General features: G+C 50.5%; 1 protein-coding gene across 1 annotated transcript in view; it reads left to right on the top strand.

The window, feature by feature from the left end:
* Positions 1 to 17,523, top strand: part of EPHA10 (EPH receptor A10) — a gene marked incomplete at both ends in the record, with an annotated part of 32,740 nt that extends 15,217 nt beyond the window's left edge. Inside the window, 12 exons of the mRNA XM_080920780.1 lie at positions 2,500 to 2,633; positions 5,508 to 5,679; positions 8,886 to 8,994; positions 13,801 to 13,859; positions 13,978 to 14,103; positions 14,864 to 15,049; positions 15,447 to 15,508; positions 15,687 to 15,890; positions 16,141 to 16,290; positions 16,495 to 16,688; positions 17,069 to 17,224; positions 17,409 to 17,523. Coding sequence (XP_080776906.1) covers positions 2,500 to 2,633; positions 5,508 to 5,679; positions 8,886 to 8,994; positions 13,801 to 13,859; positions 13,978 to 14,103; positions 14,864 to 15,049; positions 15,447 to 15,508; positions 15,687 to 15,890; positions 16,141 to 16,290; positions 16,495 to 16,688; positions 17,069 to 17,224; positions 17,409 to 17,523 — 1,667 coding nt within the window. The remainder of the gene's footprint in view (positions 1 to 2,499; positions 2,634 to 5,507; positions 5,680 to 8,885; positions 8,995 to 13,800; positions 13,860 to 13,977; positions 14,104 to 14,863; positions 15,050 to 15,446; positions 15,509 to 15,686; positions 15,891 to 16,140; positions 16,291 to 16,494; positions 16,689 to 17,068; positions 17,225 to 17,408) is intronic.
* Positions 17,524 to 20,712: the final 3,189 nt, after the last annotated feature.

Genomic DNA, 20,712 nt, shown 5'->3' on the forward strand with positions numbered 1-20,712 from the left:
CATAAGTTCCTGCAAAGGCCTGAGTGTCTGACAACCTGGAACTTCACCATCGGCAGCTGTGAGACACCTGATGTGGGTACAGTAAGCACTCTCAACCTCTGAGCAAAAGGTGCTCCAGCCACCACCCACCTTTAAAAAAGTGAAACAAGGCCATACTCTTTAGCCCAGGCTAGCCTTAAGTTCATAGCAATCCTCCTGCTCAGGTGCTAAGATTACAGGTGTAATTACAAGACATCACCCTGATTTTTTTTTCCAGACAGGGTTTTTCTGAGTAGCACTAGCCCCAGTTGTCCTGAAACTTGCTTTGTAGACCAGGCTGTCCTTGAATTTAGAGATCTGTCTGCCACTTTCTCTTGAGTGCTGGGATTAAAGGCGTGTACCACCACATCCAGCTGAACCTCTCTCCTTTTAGCTAACATCGCTTACTGTCTAGAAGAGAAGTAAACCCAACCCTAAAGCAATGGACAGTGAAGGGAAGGAATGGTTTAGAGCAACTAGTAAGGATTTATCTGAGTAGTACACACACATACATGCACGCACACATACACGCACACACACACACACACCACCACAATAAAAATCACAGCTCAGTCAACAGGGCAGGGGAACAGGCTGCTGGTGGGTCTCCCTAGAAGCTACTCTCCTGGCAACTTGGGCCCTGATTGACTTCATCTGTGACCCATAGCTGGACAGCTGGGACTCAGGATGAGGTTTCAGTTTGTGTCTTAAAATTTTTTTTGAGTATTTGCATATATGACTGTGTGTATGTGTGTGTATGATTATGTGTGTGTATGATTGTGTGTATGTGTGTATATGATTGTGTGTATATATATATAATTGTGTGTATGTGTATGATTGTGTGTATGTGTGTTTATGATTGTGTATGTGTGTGTGTAGGTGTCCATTGTCACCTCCCTTGTTTGAGAAAGGGCATCTCTGTAAACCAAGTTGACTGGCCAGAGAGCTCCTAGTATCCAAAAACTTTATATGGTTTCTGGGATTTGAACTCAGATCCTTATGTTTGCACAGCAAGTACTTTACCTACCGAGCCATCTTACAGGCCCTTCCTTCTCAGGGCCTGCCAGCCTTTCATCTATCACATCTCTGGGGGACCAAATGGAACTGTGTCCAGCTGTGGATGGAGGACCATCTGATGCTTTTGACTGATAAAGTTCAAACGTGACATTTCTCGCCTCTCCCTGACTCTGCCCCCATCTCGGTCTACAAAGGGCTTTACCACCTCCTAGGAAGTTCACTTCGACTTGCAAGCCAGGTCCAAGTGAATTCAGCCTGCTGGGGGCAGGGGACAGTCCGCTCAGCAGCTGTGCTATGGAGCGACAGGCTGCTATTGTCCGGTTCACAAAGACACTGCTTTTTTCAAAGGGTCAGGCACTGGGGAAAAGACTAAAGGATTTTTCAAGTTATTTTTAGGATGGGAGACAGTACCTCTCGGTAGGTAGTGTAGCCTAAGGTTCACTGCAGCCACGTGGGTCCATCCAGTCCCACTGGCTTTACAGAGGTTAAAAATATGACACTCCCTCTTTTCCCCCAGCAATCAGCTGTCAACTGTGGGTTCTGGCTCCTTCTGTATCCATAGGCATCACTGGAATTTAAGAGAGCAAAGACTGGGCCTGCTGGACAGGTATACCACGTGAGACCGGAAGTTGTATTCAAGCCCTTGTCAAAGGGCAGCGTCTGTGTTTGCTGTCTTCACCTCTGCCCTTAGCTATCTGATATCTATTTTTCTCCCACTCCCTGGTGTCCCAGAATCTGATACTGCCTTTTGCACTATTTCGAGGACCTCTTGCCTGTACAGGACACTGCTGGTCACCAGCTGCTCCTACTGGTAAACTTATTTAAACCCTTGACTGTGCCGAGTCTCATCCTAAGTCTTCATGTGGTGAGGCTGGTTCTCTGAGAATCCTTTGTAAATTCTTTATAGGGTCTCCCACATTAAGATCATGCCATCCCATGATGCCTTTATGTCTTCCCATCCGGCCTTTTGTTTTTCTTGCTCTGGCTAGAGCTTTTAAACACCACAGTGCGGTGAGTGGCATCCTGGCCTTTCTCCAGACAGCGTTCCCAGTCTTTCAGAGTGTGACGCTTGCTGTGGGCTTCCCACGTTTGTCCTTTAACATGTTGCGGTGATTTTCTCCTAATCCTCGCTTGTCTGCCCTTCCATCGTGAACAAGCCAATCTGGGCTACACACTCTCTTGGGTCTTCAGACCACAGAATGAGACAGAAGGATGAGAAGCAAACAGGATGAGGAGAACTGGGAAAGCAAGAAGGGCTTTCTCTCCCAGTAGGCAATGAAAGTGAGAGAAGTCTTGGCTAGATAGTCTCCCTAAGCCTCTGGTCCGAGGACTCTGCATCTTCAGGCTCCACAGGCCACGCCTACATCTAACAACGCTCCCCTGTGCATGCCCCGCCCCTTCTGCCCTCACCCAGCGCTTGAGGGCAGTGGGTACAGGAAAGCTTCCCGCTCTGCTTACTTTCAGCACCCTGGGAAGAGGATGAAATCCGTAGGGACCGTGTGGAGCCCCAGAGCGTGTCGCTGTCGTGGCGAGAGCCTGTCTCTGCCGGAGCACCCGGAGCCAACAGCACGGAGTATGAGATCCGCTACTATGAGAAGGTGAGTCCCAGCAGGAAACAGCCCAGATCCCAGCCTGTCTGCTTTCCTCTGCTGCGAGGCCTCCTGGGGCTCTTCCTTCCTCCTCTCTCTCTTTCCTCACCAACAGACAGCTCCAGTTCACCTCCTTGGTTTGGGGTTTAGCAAAGATGAAGAGCTGGCTATGGGGCAGGTCTGTTTTGCCTAACTGAGTTTACAAATATGTAAATATGTAAAGACATTTTTGTAAAGGAAAGGCACACACAGATACCTGTGTGACACAGGAGCACATTGCCGGGCTGGGGGTTAGGGAATGTTCTAGAATGAGCGTCCTCATTTCTGTGGCTTACTATAAAAGGGTGTGAGTGGTGCATCACTTACTAAATTTCACACGTATGTTAAATATGTGTTATATATAAGATATATTATATATAAGATATATAATCACTCCACCTGGTGTGATGGTGCACACACCCTAAGTCCCAGCAATTGTGAAGCAAAGGCAGGCAGATCTCTGAATTGGAGGCCAGCCTGGTCTACATAGTGAGTTCCAGGCCAACCAGGGATACATAGAAAACCCCTGTCTAAATAAATAAATAGATGCTCATCACCAATTCCATAGAGTTATTTTTATTTTTGAGACAGGGTCTTGCTGTGTAGTTCTGGCTGACCCTGAATTCATAGCGGTTCTCTAGCTTCAGTCTAGAGTGGTAGGCTTGGACCACCATCCCCAGCTTTCTATATAGCAAACAGCGCCTCATGTATTTTTTTGTTTGCTTTGAGACAAGTTCTCTCTGTGAAACCTTAGTTGGTCTGAGATTCACTATGTAGACCAGGCTGGCCTTGAATTTATCTTGACCTTTGTCAAGGTAAATATTATCTCTATCTCTGAATAAACCTAATCTCTGTCTCCCCAGTTCTGGAGAGCACCACAGAGTCTGAGTTGTTTTTTTTTTTTTTTTTTTTTTTTTTTTTTTTTTTTTTAAGATTTATTTATTTTATGTACATAAATACATTGTGGCTGTCTTCAGACACACCAGAAGAGGGCATCAGATCTCATTACAGATGGTTGTGAGCCACCATGTGGTTGCTGGGAATTGAACTCAGGACCTCTGGAAGAGCAGCCAGTGCTCTTAACTGCTGAGCCATCTCTCCAGCCCCCAAGTTGGTTTTTATAAGATACTTTTGCTGGGTTTGTTTTTGTTTGGTTGGTTTTTGTTTGCTTGCTTGCTTGAGACAATCTTAACTATTAGGCTTGGCTGGTCTCCAGCTCACAGAGACTCTCCTGCTTCTGCCTCCTGCGTGCTGGGATCGAAGGGGTCAAGGGTGTGCAACGCCACATCCAGCTTTCTGCTGAATTTTGTGAATCATGGTCCTATCCCCACCCTAGGCTGCCTCAAATGCCTCTGTTCACAAACAGCCTAATGACCTTCTCTTTTATCTGTGGTTTGTTTATTTATTTATTTTTAAACATTTATTTATTCTTTTTATGTTATGAGCACACTGTTGCAGACACACCAGAAGAGGGCACTATATCCCATTACAGATGGCTGTGAGCCACCATGTGGTTGCTGGGAATTGAACTCAGAACCTTTGGAAGAGCAGTCAGTGTTCTTAACCCGCTGAGCCATCTCTCTAGCCCCTATCTGTGGTTTATTTACTTATTTTTATTTTGAGATCGGGTCTTCCGTAGCCCCAGCCAGCCTCCTGCCTCCACCTCCCACATGCTGGGATTACAGGAATGCTCCTCCACGCCCACCTTTCTTCTCCTGGGCATTTTCAATCTGTGGCAACCATTCAGCTGTGATTTGATGAATGAAGTTGTTTCCCAACCCATGCTCTCTTTCCCCATCAATTTGGTGTTTTTAACTCTGAGATATGATCTTCTTCGGAAATGGTGCCTCCCTTTTATGCAAATTAATTCATTAAAGAGAAACTTCTTCCCGAGTGTGACAGGATTCCACTCCCTAGGGCGGCATGTAGGGCTTTGCTGAGTCAGATAATGGCTTTGATTTAATAGAAGTCTGTTAAGAGCTGTGACAGTTGGGGTACCCAGGGGAAAAAAATAGGGTCACCAAGTCAATTTTGGATGTATGGGCCTGGGGAACCAGGATGGGGAGCTGCTGGCTGAGAGGAGGGGGAGCAAGTGGGGCTGCATGGTGAGTATAGTCTTTCTCTGTTTGAGACACTTCAGCCATCCAGGTGGATTCATATACCTGAAGCTCAGAACAAGCTGTTGACAGGAGGGATGGCGTTGTGGGGAGAAGTTTGGGCATGTAAAGGAACTTCAGGTGTCAGGTGTGCTAGGGTACAGCAAAGATCAGACCTGAAGGATTTAAAAGTGCCACCCCAACTGGTCCTTCCTTAACAAGGATTGGGGGTTAGGAGAGGCTTCACAAGGGCTGCATAAGACCCAGCACAGGATGGAGCCCCCTCAGTTGCAATCAGTGCTCTCCTGAGTCTCTAGCTAAGCAAAGGCTTTACCCTCTGGAGTCCAGGTGCCTCATCTATGAATCAAAATAGAGCAAAGCCAATGAGAGAATTCTTGATTTCCTCTGCATTGCAAAGCAGATGATAGGGGGATGGGAAGTCTTGAGAACATCAAGGACAGGGCAGGTGGCTGTGTGAGGCTTGCTTGTGTTGGCCTACCTCACCCGTGGACTGCCGAGCCCTGGTAGCCACCACCTGGTCACCCCTGCAAAGGAAGCTCTGGCATATTATGGGACTGAATCTCGAGAAGAGAGGCACTGGGGATTCTATGGAAGAAACTGCTGCTGTCTCTCAAGATGATGTATGTGGGTCAGGTTTCCTCACCCAACTTCAGAGCAGTCCCTTGCTTCTCCCTGCCCCCTCCTCTCAGCGTCCTGGTCTGGGGCCTCACTGCTTCATCTTGTTCAGGGTCAGAGTGAGCAGACTTACTCTACAGTGAAGACTGGGGCACCAACTGTCACTGTCACCAACCTGAAGCCTGCTACCAGATACATTTTTCAGATCCGGGCGGCCTCCCCAGGGCCTTCATGGGAGGCTCAGAGCTTCAGTCCAAGCATCGAAGTGCAGACCCCAGGGGAAGGTAAGTGATGTTTGTGAGTGCTCAGAGATGCTGGATGCAGGTAGAGACAAAGGCAGGGATTAAGCATGTCCAGAAGGGAGCCACAGCAGAGCTTTGAGCTTTTAATCCCAGCACTAGGGAAGCAGAGGCTGGCAGATCTCTGAGTTCCAGGCCAGCCTAAACTACAGAGTGAGTTCCAGGACAGCCAGGGGTACACAGTGAAGCTCTGTCTCAGAAACCAGAAAACTCAAAACAGCAACAACAACAACAAAAAAAAAAAAAAAAAAAAAAAAAAAAAAAAAAACCAAACAAACAAACAGAGAAAAAAGCCACTTCACATCTTAGTGAAAGAACTTGAGATCCCCCTTCGGTAACCCACTGAACATCTTCCTCGGAGCACAGGGAGCCCTAACACCTGGGCCAGCGTGTGCCCCCCTCCTTGGAGGATGCCTCTTCCATGAAACATCCTGAGTAGACACATCCTCTTTCCCAAGGTCACCTCTTTCTAGCCCTTGTGGGATCCTTCCTGCTGCTCTTCCCTCTGTCACGAATGACAAAGATCTTCCTTGGCACACTATCCGTTCTCCCCTCCACCCTTAGCACATCAAGCCGACTTCTCTGAAAAGGAGGAGACCAGGAAGGCACTTGGGAAGCTTGAGAAATGACCACTGAGAGGTGGTCAAGGCCAAATACCTCTACTCGGAACTCAAGGTTGGCAGAGATGACATCAATAAATAGCTAAGCTGGAGGCGCATACCCTTAATCCCAGCGCCTGGGAGGGGAGGAAAGGGAAACCTAGAGTTTGAGCACAGCCTGGCTACATGGAATCCTGGCTCAAGAACCAAGAAAGGAAGGGAAGGAGGGAGAGAGAGGAAGGAAGAATGAAAGGGACAGAGGAAGGTGAGAGAGACAGAGGGAGACAGAGAGGGGAAGGGAGGAAGAGAGAAGTGAATGGTGTGTAAATCACATCTCAACAACAAAAGAGAGGCTGAACCTGAAAATTCCCCGATCTCCCAGTGGTCCTGCTTCCTGGTGCTGTGCCTGCTTCGTCCCCTGCCTTTCTGTCCCTCCCTGTTCCCTTTCAGCCCACAGCCAGAAGCTTGGCTTCCTCAGGATCTCGCCTCCACCTACCTTGTGCAGCTCATGGGAGTATTTTCCCCAACAAAGGCAGCTTCCCCCAAGAGACATTGTAGCACCAGCTGTCAAGATAAGAATTCTTCCCAGCCTGCCACAGGATTATAATCCAAGATAGGACATGCTGGGAGCCCAAAGACGTGAAGATGAAATATGGAGAAAATCCTGGTTGTAGGAAGGTAGACAGAACATCTAGTGGGTGCTGGGAAGAGCAGATGTGAGCCTCGTCTTGGGGGGATATTTGAACAAGTGGAAGCAAATAGGGAAGGTGTTTGGTGGTGGAAGCCATCTGAGCCCACCTCACCATGCCCAGTGTGACTGGCCACATTCCCTGGTCCCCAGGCTTGAGCTACACTCCTCTTCCTTCTTCACTCCAAACGTGTTACAGACAACCATCTTTCTACTCAGCAGCCAGTGCCTCCCCTTCTTACTAGATCTTCTGAACCTTTCTGTCTCACACTCCTCCTTCCCATCCTGACTCCCAACTCCACAGGGTACCTTGGTCCTTTCTTCTCCAGCCAGGCAGGAATAGGAAGTTTGTTTCTAATAAGCCTCCCAGATGGATAATTCTTTCTCCTTAGCCTGCATCCAAGGCCCTCTAGCTGTGTCTCCCTAAGTTCCCTCCATTCCCAGACTCAGCTTCCATCCTGTTATCCTCTGCCTCTGCACAGTGTATCCTCCAGGCCTGTAGTATCCTCTGCCTCTGCACAGTGTATCCTCCAGGCCTGTAGTATCCTCTGCCTCTGCACAGTGTATCCTCCAGGCCTGTATCCTCTGCCTCTGCACAGTGTATCCTCCAGGTCCGTGGGCTGTTTACCATTTTCCAGGCCCCATTGTGCATATGGGCCTGGGATGCAGACTCTGTGTCTTCAGTATCCCAGCCTGACCCCTATCTCTGGTAATGTTTTGTTTTCATAGTTAAGTATTATTTATTAACTTACTTAGTTTTGTCTCTCAGTCTGGGCCTGTGTACTTCTTTAAGCAGATTGGGGTCCTGTGGGTATCTGTCCAGCTGCAAAACTGCTTTGGCATTAGGCAGGAGTTTGGGGAAATAGGCTCCAGTCTTGGGTTCACCTGGGTGTGGTGGCACATACCTTTAATCTCAGCACTTGGAAGGCAGAGGCAGAAGGGTCAGGAGTTCAAAGTTGTCCTTGGTTACACAAGTTGGAGGTCAGCCCAAGACACAAGATATTCCATTTTAAGACCCAAACCAAACCCTCACAAAATCCTGTGTTCACATCACTTAGAAGCTATGTTGATTTTGGACAAAGTAAGTAACTTTCCTCAACTTGGCTCCTCTGCTTAAACTGGAGACTGTGACCCTCCCAGGACTTTCGTAGTGACAAGACAGGAAGGATGGGCATAGTTCAGGTACTAAGCAGCCTGTCTTAGACACAGTCACGCTCAGTGTTGACGTACTGCTGCTGGTGGATACTCCATGTTGGGAAAGGGACTCAGAATAGAGGCTGTGACTCTGCAGAGCTTCTGGGGGGTCTCTTGTCACCTTGAAAGGCATAAGGGGAGGCCAACTCGAGCAACCTGGACTCTCCTCTGAGAGCTGGGCTGCAGTTGAGGTGCCCTGCCTGAAAGCAGAGGGGTTTGGCACTCCAATTGCCACTGTGTGTGTGTGTGCGTGTGTGTATGTGTGTATGTGTGTGTATATGTATGTGTGTATGTGTGTATATGTGTGTATGTGTATATGTATGTGTGTATGTGTGTGTATATGTATGTGTGTGTATGTGTATATGTGTGTGTATATGTATGTGTGTGTGTATGTGTGTGTATGTGTATGTGTGTGTATATGTATGTGTGTGTATGTGTGTGTATATGTATGTGTGTGTATGTGTGTGCATGTGTGTATGTGTGTATGTGTGTGTGTATATGTATGTGTGTGTATGTGTGTGTGTATATGTATGTGTGTGTATGTGTGTGTATATGTATATGTGTGTGTGTGTGTGTGTGTGTGTGTGTGTGTGTGTTGGCTACTATATACTGAAGAAGCCCCCTGGTGGCTGAGACAGCAATCTCTCTTGGTGCTTACCTGGGAGCCTAGTCTTTTGCCTGCCTCAGCTGCCTGTTTGTTTTCCCCCTAGTTGCCCCAGGGTCCAGGGATCAGAGCCCTGCAGTGGTTGTCACCGTGGTGACCATCTCAGCCCTCTTGGTCCTGGGCTCCGTGATGAGTGTGCTGGCCATCTGGAGGAGGTGGGTAGCTGGCTTCATCCTGGTGACCTCTGGTAGGTTCTCTTCCCATGTGTATAAAATATGTACACACCAGTACCTATAAGTGCACCACGCGCACACACACACACACACACACACAGACAAGTTCACAGACTCAAGCACACTGCTGCATAGCTCCCAATGCCACCAGGGAATGCAAAACCAGCAACCACACCCCTTAGGTTATGGAGGCAAGGAGGTCAGAGGTTCAAGCCTTTCTTCAGCTACATAGAGAATTTGAGGCCAGCCTGGGCCCTTGTCTTCCCCTTCCTTCAAAAAAGGCAGTGTGGCCAGCGCGGCCCCTCCCCCACAGGCTGCTCACGCTGCAGCTGCAGGCACTGCAGCTAGCTCAGCCGTGCCAGGATGAAGGGGATTTAGTTCCTTAACTCATTAAATGTCAGAAGGCATCGCTGAGGATGGAGTCAAGCTCCAGCTGCTCCTGTGCGATTAGAATTCTCAGGAGGCACTCGCGGGGCCCCAGCCCTGGCCCTCGAGGGATCTGAAGCCCCTTGAACACAAGAAAAGAGAAAAAGTCAGTAAGTGGGTGGGAGAGAGGGGGGACAGAGAGGGAAACTCATCAGTCTGAGCCACGTCCCTCTCCTCCAAGAAGCTTGTAGGCAGAAAAAAATGGTGCGGAAGATGAGGGAGGGGACTGGGGGAAAGAAGGGGAGGGGACTGGGGGAAAGAAGGGGAGGGGACTGGGGGAAAGAAGGGGAGGGGACTGGGGGAAAGAAGGGGAGGGGACTGGGGGAAAGAAGGGGAGGGGACTGGGGGAAAGAAGGGGAGGGGACTGGGGAAAAGAAGGGGAGGGGACTGGGGGAAAGAAGGGGAGGGGACTGGGGGAAAGAAGGGGAGGGGACTGGGGGAAAAAGGGGAGCAGACTGGGAGAAAGAATGGGAGGGACCAGGACTGGTCAGGTCTGGTTGGAAGCAGAGACTTTCTAGCAGTGTGTATCCCCACCCTACCCAGGGCCATACTGCTATGCCCAGGAACCTTGGCAGCTCCAGTCTAGGGCTGTGGTAGGCAGAGCTAGTGATTTAGAGATGGGTGTAGAGGAAAAGTGGGCTGGCTGGCTGGGGAGCCACATCCCCAGGGTCTGAGCCCCCTGTGGGCTCTTCTTTGATGCTGGCAAAGCACTGCCGGTGACTGAGGAGAGATGATTGTCCTGCAGCTCTAGGAGCCATTTGTGTCTGGGCAGGGTGGATCTGGAAGATCTGACAAGCTGGGATTAAAGGCATGCACACTAAGGAGGCAGAAACAAGTGGGACTGTGAGTTTAAGGCCAGCCTGGTCAACATAGAGTTCCAAGGTAGCCAGAGCACAACAGAGAGGCGCCATCTCAAAAAAGGTGGGGGAGGGGAGGAAGAGGAGGAGAGGCAGGGCAAGAATAGAGAACTCCTTCTTCATGGAACTTAACTTTAGGTCCATGCTCTGGGTCCATTGAGAAATAAGAGATGGTCAGCTACTAGGAGCATCTCATCCTGGCTTTAACCATCAGGGCAGTGGGGGCAGGAGGCAAGAGAGACAGGTGTACTGGAATAAGATAGGGCCGGCTACAGGCCAGCTGCCGACTTCAGGTCAAACTGCCTTTCAGTGAGGAGAACCAGAGAGCAAATGATCATACTGAGTAATTGGGTTTAATGATAAGACTTCCCTTTTAAAGGTTTATTTTTAGACATGTGTATTTTTATTTATGGGTGAGAGTGAATGTGGTGTGTGTGTGTGTGTGTGTGTGTGTGTGTGTGTATGGTCATATCTTCTTCAACAAGGCACACCTCCCTGATCCTTCCTAGAGAGTTCCACTAACTTGAGACAAAGCATATGAGGCCACAGGGCCATTTTTACCCGGACCACACACTGAGCCTTAGTAAGTGTGATAGCCATCTGTGGCTGTGACTATAGTCAACTATAGTCAACTCATGACAAAAGAAAGTTCTACGGGGCTCACAGTTTCTGAAGCTTGGTCCATGGCTTTGGTCCTGTAGGTGACCAGTCATCACGGTAGGAGCTTGAAGCAGAGGCAGCTGCTCACTTTGTTGGCATCTAGTAAGTAGAAAACCAGAATGGGACTGGGGTCACAGTGTTCTCTTAAAGGGCATGTACTCAGTGACCCAATTTCTTTCTCTCAGACCACCCCTTCCAAAGGCTTCACCACCTCCCCATTCTCACCCCAGGCTGTGGACCAAGTCGTTTAGCACTCAGGCCTTTTGGGGACAGTCCAAATTCACACCATAAGCCAGATGGGATGGCACATACCTTTGAGGTTAGCCTGGTCTATATACGGAATGGCAAGACAGCCAAGACTACAGAGTGAGACCCTGTTTTAAAGCAACAAAAACAAGAAACAAAAACAAAACACCCACATTATATCCATCAGCTCTTTGTTATCGTGATGCTGTTAGGCAGGACTGTCTTCATTATGGTTTTATTACATAGGAAAAAGCGAGCCACCCAGTCACACAGCCACTGCGTGGGGATGCTTAGATGCAAGAATTCACAATCCATTGCAAAGAGCATGTGTCAGAGTCCTTTCATGCCTTTCTCTCCTGTGACAAACCGTTCCCGACCAGTCTTCCTTCCTTGGTAGGATTTGTCTCCTCAGCGTTCTCCTTCCTCAGTTCCTGTGAGCTCATCCTCTGCCCATTTCTCTTCTTCTTCTGCATCTTCTTCCCATCCCCTTCAGCTCTCCTCCCTCCACTCTAGTCTGGTCACTCCCAGCTCGTTGCTCCCTGGGCTGAGTCCATGGGCCCGGTGTTTGTATTTTCAGAGCAGATCCACCTTCCATCGATTCCCTACTCACATTCCTCTGCATCCCCCATCCCCCAGGAGCTAACAAATCCACACTATAAGCCAGATGTGTCAAGAGCTAAATCTGAACTTTCCTGTTTTGCTTGGCAGTGGCACTCCCTGAGCTCTCTGGGCTTTCCCCCCCCCCCCCCCCCCTGCAGCTACCTGCAGTCTCCAAGTCCCATGGTTCTGTCATCTTCTTATCCTTCCACAGATCTCTCACTGGGACTGGCCACCCCATAGCTCAAGATATTGCCATCTCCTGAGGGAACTATAGAGTGGCTTCCTTTTGGCTGCTAGGATCTTCTTTCTCAAATCCAAGCTGGAAAAAAAAAAAAAAACAAAAAAACATATGAAATCAGGGCATTCCCCTGCTCCAGGTCCCTTTGCTCCCAGAACAAAAGCCAGAGAGAGCCTTCACGGTGCCAGAAAAGGCCTGCCCCAGGACTCCAGATCCAGAGCCCTGGGCTTTGCCTCTGGCTCAGGAAGGATCAGCTTGTTATTCCTGACTAGGTAGCAAGGTGCTCTGTGCCAGGGGTGTAGACTTGCAAATTTCTGGAGTTTTCTCAAAGCAAAACCACCAGGAACAGTAATGGGATTGAAGGCTAGAGATCATGCTTTGGGTTGTCTGTGTGCTGACGGAAGGAGGTTGTCAGATTGCAAACCATGGCTACAGCTGTGACTGAGGCAGCCAAAGGTGAAGAAAGAGGAGGGCATGGAGAAAAGAAAGAATCAGTGAGGGTGGCTCAGTGTGTGAAAGTGCTTGTCATCAAGTTTGATGACCTGAGTTCGATCCCTGGGACCTACATAGTGGAAGGAGAGAAACTATTCCCTCAGGCTGTCCTCTGACCTCCACTGGAGTGCTGGTCATACACACTCACATACACACTTATACACACACACACACACACACTCACACACAGCACACAAACACATATACACATATAAACAGATACATACACACAGGGGTAATTTTTAAAAATATTTATTTATTTATTTATCGAGTGCTCTATCTGCATGTATACCCTCATGCCACAAAAGGGCATGAGATCTCATTACAGGTGGTTGTGAGTCACCATGTGGTTGCTGGGAACTGAACTCAGAATCTCTGGAAGAGCAGCTCTTAATTGCTGAGGTATCTCTCCAGCCTAAGAGCGGTAATTTTTAAAAGATTAAAATGTCGAAAGAAAGAAAGAATGAAAGAAAGAAAGGAAGGAAGGAAAAAAGAAAGAAAGAAAGAAAAAGAAAGGAAGGAAGGAAAAAAGAAAGAAAGAAAGAAAAAGAAAGGAAGGAAGGAAGGAAAAAAGAAAGAAAGAAAGAAAGAAAGAAAGAAAGAAAGAAAGAAAGAAAGGGAAGGAAGAAAAGGAGGCTTGTAAAGTGGTTTGGTGAGTCAGGCATGGTGGTGCATACCTTTAATCTCAGAATTTGGGAAGCAGAGTCAGGTAAATCTCTGTCTTAGTCAAGGTTTTACTACTATGAACAGACATCTTGACCAAGGCAACTCTTATAAAGACAACATTTAGTTGAGGCTGGCTTACAGGTTCAGAGGTTCAGTGGTTCAGTTCATTATCATCAATGTGGGAGCATGGCAGCATCCAGGCAGGCATGGTGCAGGAGGAGCTGAGAGTTCTACATCTTCATCTGAAGGCTGCTAGGAGGAGACTGTTTCCAGGCAGCTAGGGTGAGGGTCTTAAAGCCCACCCCCACAGTGACACATTTCCTCCAATAAGGCCACACCTCCTAACAGTGCCATTCCCTGGGCCAAGCATATTCAAACCACCACAATCTCTGTAGACCAATCTGGTCTACAGAGTGAGTTCCAGGATAGACAGCACTACACAGAGAAGCCCTGTCTTTAGAAATCCATCCAAACAAACAAAAAGATGTCAGTGGATAAGGGCATGAAAGAACCCACAAGGTGGAAGGAGGTGTGGCCCTGGGCGCTGGTGAAGTGGGAAGGGCTGGGGTCACCTGGTGAAAGGATGCCTCTGCGTCCCCACAGGCCCTGCGATGGCAAAGGAAGTGGCAGTGCCCATGACGAAGAGGAGCTGTATTTCCACTGTGAGTCGTTTGCGCCACACATACCTCCGTCTTTGGTCCCTTCCCAGCTGCTACCTCCTGTTATTTCCAGCAACGAAGCCCTTTTCCTCAGGCTCTCTTTCTTTTCCTCTGTTCTCAGTCAAAGTCCCGACACGCCGCACGTTTCTGGACCCCCAAAGCTGCGGGGACCCATTGCAGGCTGTGCATTTGTTTGCCAAAGAGCTGGATGCCAAAAGTGTCACCCTGGAGAAGAGCTTGGGAGCAGGCAAGCCCTGGACCCTAGAAGCCTGGATTCATCAGGGAGCTCCGCCCACTGGATAAACCCCACCCACCTCTTTCCAAAAAGCTGGTCCCCGATCCAGGGCCCGAAGCCCTGCCTCTGCACTGAGGGTATCCCTTCCTAGAAAGCCCCTCGCCCACCTGAAGCATCTGTGGCTCTGCATTCTCTGGTCTGTTCCCTAAGTCACTGTGAACATCCGCACTCTGCACCTTTCTCTGTGCAGTCTCAGTTTAGTCCCAGGCTTTTATGGACCAGCGAGGAGAGGATTTTTAGAAAGCTTCCGGGCCAGACCTGATGATGGATTAGCTAGTGACTAAGAAGCTCATCCTCTTGGGCTCTGAGCCTCAATTTCTCACCTAAAAGGCTGCTATGGAACCCCCGCCCCCAGGCTCAGGGCACCTTGCTGGCTTGTTTCTGTGCTCCAAGAAACAGGCCTCTCCCCAGAACCCATACAACAGAAGTCAGGAAGAGCTGTAGGACCGAATAGATGTAGTCATCACTTGCCCTGGCTTTGATGCATTTAATGCTATTTGATGGACAGGCACATGCAAAGCTACTGTGTCTCTGTCACAGAGAAGGAAACTAAGGCCAAGAGGAAAGGAAAAGATGAAGACCAAGGTGACAATGCTTCAACCTCTGGAGCATCCAACAGCAAGCTGGAAAGAACCCTGTGACCCAGAGTCACCTTGGTTCAGCCTACCCCATTTGTTGGCGGGAGTCTGAGATGATGCCTGTTTCTTCACAGGTCGGTTTGGGGACCTGTGCTGTGGCTGCCTGCAGCTGCCTGGTCGCCAGGAACTACCCGTGGCTGTGCACACTCTGAGGGATGGTTGCTCAGACTCACAGAGGCTCAGCTTCCTGGCTGAGGCCCTCACCCTGGGGCAGTTTGACCACAGTCACATTGTGCGGCTAGAAGGCGTTGTCACCCGAGGTAGGCCTGGCATTGCACATCCCTGTGCTTAGCGGGGTATCAGGTGGGATGCCCTTCGAGGCGGTGGTGTGGGCCCAGACACATCCTTAGTTTGCTTTCACTTTAGCCACTCAGGATGGCTTGGGGAGTGGATCATTGGCCCTCTGAATGATCTTTCTTAGCTGACTCCTTGCAGCTCTGACTTTGTCTCTGTTCCACTATGAACAGTTGACTTTTTTTTTTCAAACCTCAGCAAGGGAAGGTACGGTGTGGTGGGGGGTGGGGGCAGGGGGCTGGGTGGGCAGCAAGATTAGAAAACTTGGTTTTGCTTTTGGCTGTTTTGGCTGAGGTGGAGCTGGTAGGGGGCGCTGTTCATCGGCAGAGGCAGCAATTTAGTGTGTCTCTGTCCCTGATCCAGGAAACCCCTTGATGATTGTCACTGAGTACATGAACCTCGGGGCCCTTGATGACTTCCTCAGGGTGAGTAACCAGCTGGAGCCCTGGGTAGGAAAACACCAATGTCGTATTTTCTCTTGGGGCCTGGGGTTGCTGATGCTCCCATTGGGCTGACATAGCGCTCACAGTCCACTGAATCCCAGAGGGACTTAGTGGTTTCCTGGGTAACCTGGATGATCTTCAGTTCTCACCCATTCTGTAGCATCACGAGGGGGAGCTGGTGGCTGCGCAGCTGATGGGTCTGCTGCCTGGGCTGGCGTCGGCCATGAAGTATCTGTCAGAGATGGGCTATGTTCACCGGGGCCTTGCAGCCCGCCGAGTGCTTGTCAGCAGTGGCCTCATCTGTAAGATCTCTGGCTTTGGGCGGGGTCCCCGGGACCGAGCAGAAGCAGTCTACACCACCATGGTAAGGAGTTCCCTTGGGTCCCACATGCTGCTGCTTCTGTTGGCCAAACCCACCAGCCCCATGGTCTCTATCTCAGTTCAGCCTCCTTCCCTGCCTGGCCTCTTCCCTTTGGTGATGTGATACCTGTGTCAGCTGGGCAGCTTCCTCAGATGTGGATGGGTGATGGGGAAGATGTGTGGGTCTGGCTGTGGGTGTAGAAAGCCTGCTAGTGACTCAGTGTTCTCCTGCTCTGCCCTGATTGCCCACCTAGAGTGGCAGGAGCCCAGCACTCTGGGCAGCTCCTGAGACTCTACAGTTTGGCCACTTCAGTTCTGCTAGTGATGTCTGGAGCTTTGGCATTGTCATGTGGGAGGTGATGGCCTTCGGGGAGCGGCCTTACTGGGACATGTCTGGACAAGATGTAAGTGACCTATGACTCCAGCTCCCTGACCTCTGTCCGGTGATCTTTGACCTCTTAGCTCCTCTTTCACTCTTATCCTGCTTAGATCTATGGGATGGTGGTGGTGGTGGTGGTGGTGGTGAAATGTTGATGTTGGTGGTATGGTATGTGTGTTGGGTAACTGGGAATATCCTGTCTGCTCTGCTCTGCATCTCTGGAGCCTAGGTAATCAAGGCCGTGGAGGATGGCTTCCGGCTGCCACCCCCCAGGAACTGTCCCTCCCAACTGCACCGACTGATGCTTGAGTGCTGGCAGAAAGACCCAGGTGAGCGGCCCAGGTTCTCCCAGATCCACAGCATCCTGAGCAAGATGGGGCAGGAGCCAGAACCCTCCAAGTGTGCCTCGGCCACCTGTCTCAGGTACATCTTCACTGACCCCTAAGCCAGGCCAGTCAGATAAATATTCTCCCAAACCCCAACGGCGACCACCTACCTCATCTTACCTGTTCAGGTGTGAAGCTCAGCCCGTTGTCCAGACCGATCTGACAGCCCCACCTGCTTCAGGCACATCTGATACCAGGCAGTCATGTCTGGAATTTGCTCTTTAATTGACTCCACTTGCTTGAGTGTCCTGACCCACTTCTTCAGAGGCTTTTAGGTGCCCATGAGAGGCACGTTCATCGCCGGGTGTGGTCACCTTACTTTTCCCCTTGTCCTTTCTCGAGCTACTTTTCAAGAGAGTTGCTGGGTCTTATGCCACATCCTGGCTGTCATCTGACTGTAGCTTTTCTGCTCCTCAGGCCTCCCACCCCCCTGGCAGACCGTGCCTTCTCTACCTTCCCCTCCTTTGGCTCTGTGGGTGCCTGGCTGGAGGCCCTAGACTTGTGCCGCTACAAGGACAACTTCTCTGCAGCAGGCTACGGGAGCCTGGAGGCTGTGGCTGAGATGACTGCCCAGTGAGTCTAAGAAGCCAAGGCCAGGGTTCAGGGAACCCAAGAGAGCCCCTTCCTACATGGGAAAGCCCTACCTGTCCTGGACCTGGGCCTTTCCCTATCTAGAGAAGGGGAAGTAGAGGGTTGGCTCCATGGGAAGGGAAGGAGAGGGGCTAGCTCAGTTGGCTGTAACTATTCCTCCTTGCAGGGACCTGGGGAGCCTTGGTATCTCTTCTGCGGAGCATCGAGAGGCCCTCCTTAGTGGGATCAGTGCCCTGCAGACTCGAGTGCTACAGCTACAGGGTCAAGGGGTGCAAGTGTGAGCAGCTCCACCCTGTCCATGGACCTGCGAGGGTGGGCGGAGTGCTCTTACTTTTAGTGGGCTCTGAGCTGGTCGGTACCACGTTGTCCCCATTTCATTTCCCTCTCAACACCTTGCTGACCTAGTGGTCTTAAAACGAGGTTCAGATCCCTGGAGAGGACCCCGGACATAACAGTAGGAAGAGGGTTGGGATGTCAAGGGAAGGTTGGGGTGTCAAGGGTGTTGGTTGGGGAAGACAGTTTCAGTTGTCTTGGCTCAGGCCCCTTGGGCTTCCACACTCAGTGGGGATCGGGCCTAATCAGTGGACACCTGATTTCCCCAGAGAGCTTTGACTTGCCAGGCAGTGTAGATCTCTGCAAGAGACCCATTGGTTCTGCCTCGGCACCTGAGTATGGGAGCCTGAGCCAATGGGTAGCGTCCCTTACATCCCGTGCCTCGGCTAGGTCTATCTGCGTACTGGTGCCAAGACCCTAGCAGGCAAGTGGTGCTGAGCTCAGGTGGAAACTCCAGAGCTGATGGATTCCTGCCTTGGAGTTGGCAGTTCAGGATGAGGGCCAGGCTCCTAGTAGGCCACACAAAGTCCTAGTGCTCACCCTGGGCTGGATGTCTGATTTGACTGGAAGTGATTTTCGGAAGAGCACAGCGGGCTTCCTCTGCATTCTGGAGGGTGGAGAGGAGAGACTGAGGGAGTAGATAGGCTGGAACAGCCTCACTTGAGGAAGTCAGAGCCTATAGAGAGCATGCTCTGTCCTATGGCACCAGGACCCTTCCCTGGGCAGCACAGTGGATCTTTGGGTGAGCCCCTTCAGGCCACTCTGTCCCTACACTACAGTGTACAGCTCCCCTCCAGCGTGGCCCCCTGTGTGCTCTTCAGAGTATGGTGCTAGGCTGACCTATCTGCAAAGGTCCTGGCAGTGTGAGACCTGGAGACTAAAACCATCCCTCGAGGGCAGAAAGGATGTAGACAGAACCACTGGGGCTCAGTTTGTCTACATGACCCCAGATGGATGCCTGTTTTGCTATGGTAGGGAGGAGGGGTGGCATGGGCTGAAACAGAGCAGGTGGGAGTGGAGAGGGGCAGGCAGAATAGGGAGTACCTTTGGAGGGCACACACCAGGAAGGGATCCCCCAGGGGCACAGGGGCAATGGGCAGGTGAACTGCAGATTATATTTGTATAGCAGGGGGTGTCCATAAAGGCTTTTTAAACAAAGCCAAAATTAAACAAGGCCTTGAGGGGCAGGGTGTCCTCTCCTTGGGGTGAATAGTCATTAGCAGGCTCGGAATCCAAGCAAGGATGTCTAGCAGAAAGCCTGGGGGAGGGAGCTGGAAACCAAAATGCACCTTTGGGGACTACCCTGTAGTGGGGAGCAATGACTCCCAGCAGTGCCTTTGGCTTTGACCTGCCAACAGCAGCTCTTTCTTCCTCTGAGCCCCATTTCTAGCTCTGCTTCCTGGGCACTTGACTGAGCTCAGTGACTGCAGGAATACTGGAGTAGACTGAGATACTGCTCCCACCTTTGACAGAACTGGGGGAACTGAAACACCCCCACATAATCTTCCTCATCCTCCCTCCAGGGAAAACTGGCCCAACACCCAAGACTCATGGGGACCAGTACCCTGTCTTGGGTGATCAGAACCTCATCCCCATCTCCAGCTACATCTGTCATTAAGGTCAAACTCCTCCCCTCCCCAGTTGTTTGCAGAGGGGTCCCTGGCTGTGTTGGCAGGACTTCGGTGTCCAGGGTAGACCTCCCCTCTGATGAGGAGGTCCTAGAATCCTGAGGGGTCCCAGGTCTCATCCCTGCACAGGCAGCAGCATGACACAGGGTGCTGAGTCACTGGGGACCGTCCACAGATTTATTTTTATATATGAACCTTGTCACCTGCAACCCATATTGCCCTGTCACCCACCCAGGGAGGGAGGGACTGGTTGTGGATGGAGGCTCCTTTGTAGAACCCTGGAGATGTGTTTTTATTTCTGGGTTCTATATGCAGTACCAAGTAATAAAAACTTGTCTGTGTGGCATTGCTGTGGCACTCTTGAAGTGCTGAGCGGTTGTGAGCAGGGATCCTGAGCACAGAGCCTGGGTATGTGTGTGCCTGAGAACCTTCTCTGCGGATCCTCTATTTCTGCTATGAAGAAGGCTGGCGTCTGGTGGAGACACAGGAAATGGGACTGGACAAGGGCCAGGGGCACATGGGACACACTAGGTGTCACGAAGCTGCTTCACAAAACCAGTCAAGTCAACGTGCTAGAGGAAGTTGGGGACAGGAAATGACTGGTTGGTCTGTCTGAGCTGCTCAAAGGTTTAAGACACAGGTTGGACCTATCTTGGACCTTGGAGCACAGATGTGAGTTAGAGACTGGCCTTTAGGGTCATCACTGAAAGCTGAGGCCACCACAGGAGAGAGGCCAACCAGTCAGCACAGGGAGTAGAGAGAGGGTAACCCTGGAGAAACTCTGGCATTACAAAGTAGCTAGCTGAATGGGGAGGGGCCCAGGAGCCAAACTGTAAGGAGCTGTAGAAAGGAGACCTACCTTAGTCCCAGGGCTGTGACATGGACAAGAAGCATGCCCGGTGGGTGCCCTGCCCTGCTTGCTGGATTTTGGGGTCCCCTTTAGAGGTGAGATTTTTGCCCACAGAAGATGCTTCCACACTCCCAAAGTGGCAGCTGTCCAGGCACACCTAGTAGCTGTAGCTCCCAAACAACCACAGTGAAAGAAATGACCGAGTAGGACTTCAAAACTGTAGCAAACTAAGATTTATTGAAAGGTTTCAGTAGGACAAGTCAGATGAGATGTTAACTGCTTAGAAAATTATATGTACGAAAGCCTCAGGAAAAGAAAACTGACTTGAAACACTTCCGCCCATAGAAGACAGAAACAACAACAGATCGTAACAGGGGGAGCAGTGCAAGGAGCACAGACCCTACTGCTGACTGGGCCCCAGGGCGAAGGACAATGCTCCAAGCAGTATGTACAGCCCCAGTGGGACCTCAAACATGGACAGTTCTCAGTCACTCCGCACCAAACATACAAAGACCCTGACTAGCCCTGTGTTCCCCATCTAAAGTCCCACTAACTAGAAGTGTGCAGCAAGACACCATAGCTGTCAGAGAGAAACAAAGCACTGTTGCAGGTGTTGGCAGGTAAAGTACTCCACAGAAGGGAAGGACAGATGTGCATGC

The sequence above is a fragment of the Micromys minutus genome (genome assembly GCF_963924665.1).
Source record: "Micromys minutus genome assembly, chromosome: 9".
Classification (NCBI taxonomy): Eukaryota; Metazoa; Chordata; class Mammalia; order Rodentia; family Muridae; genus Micromys; species Micromys minutus.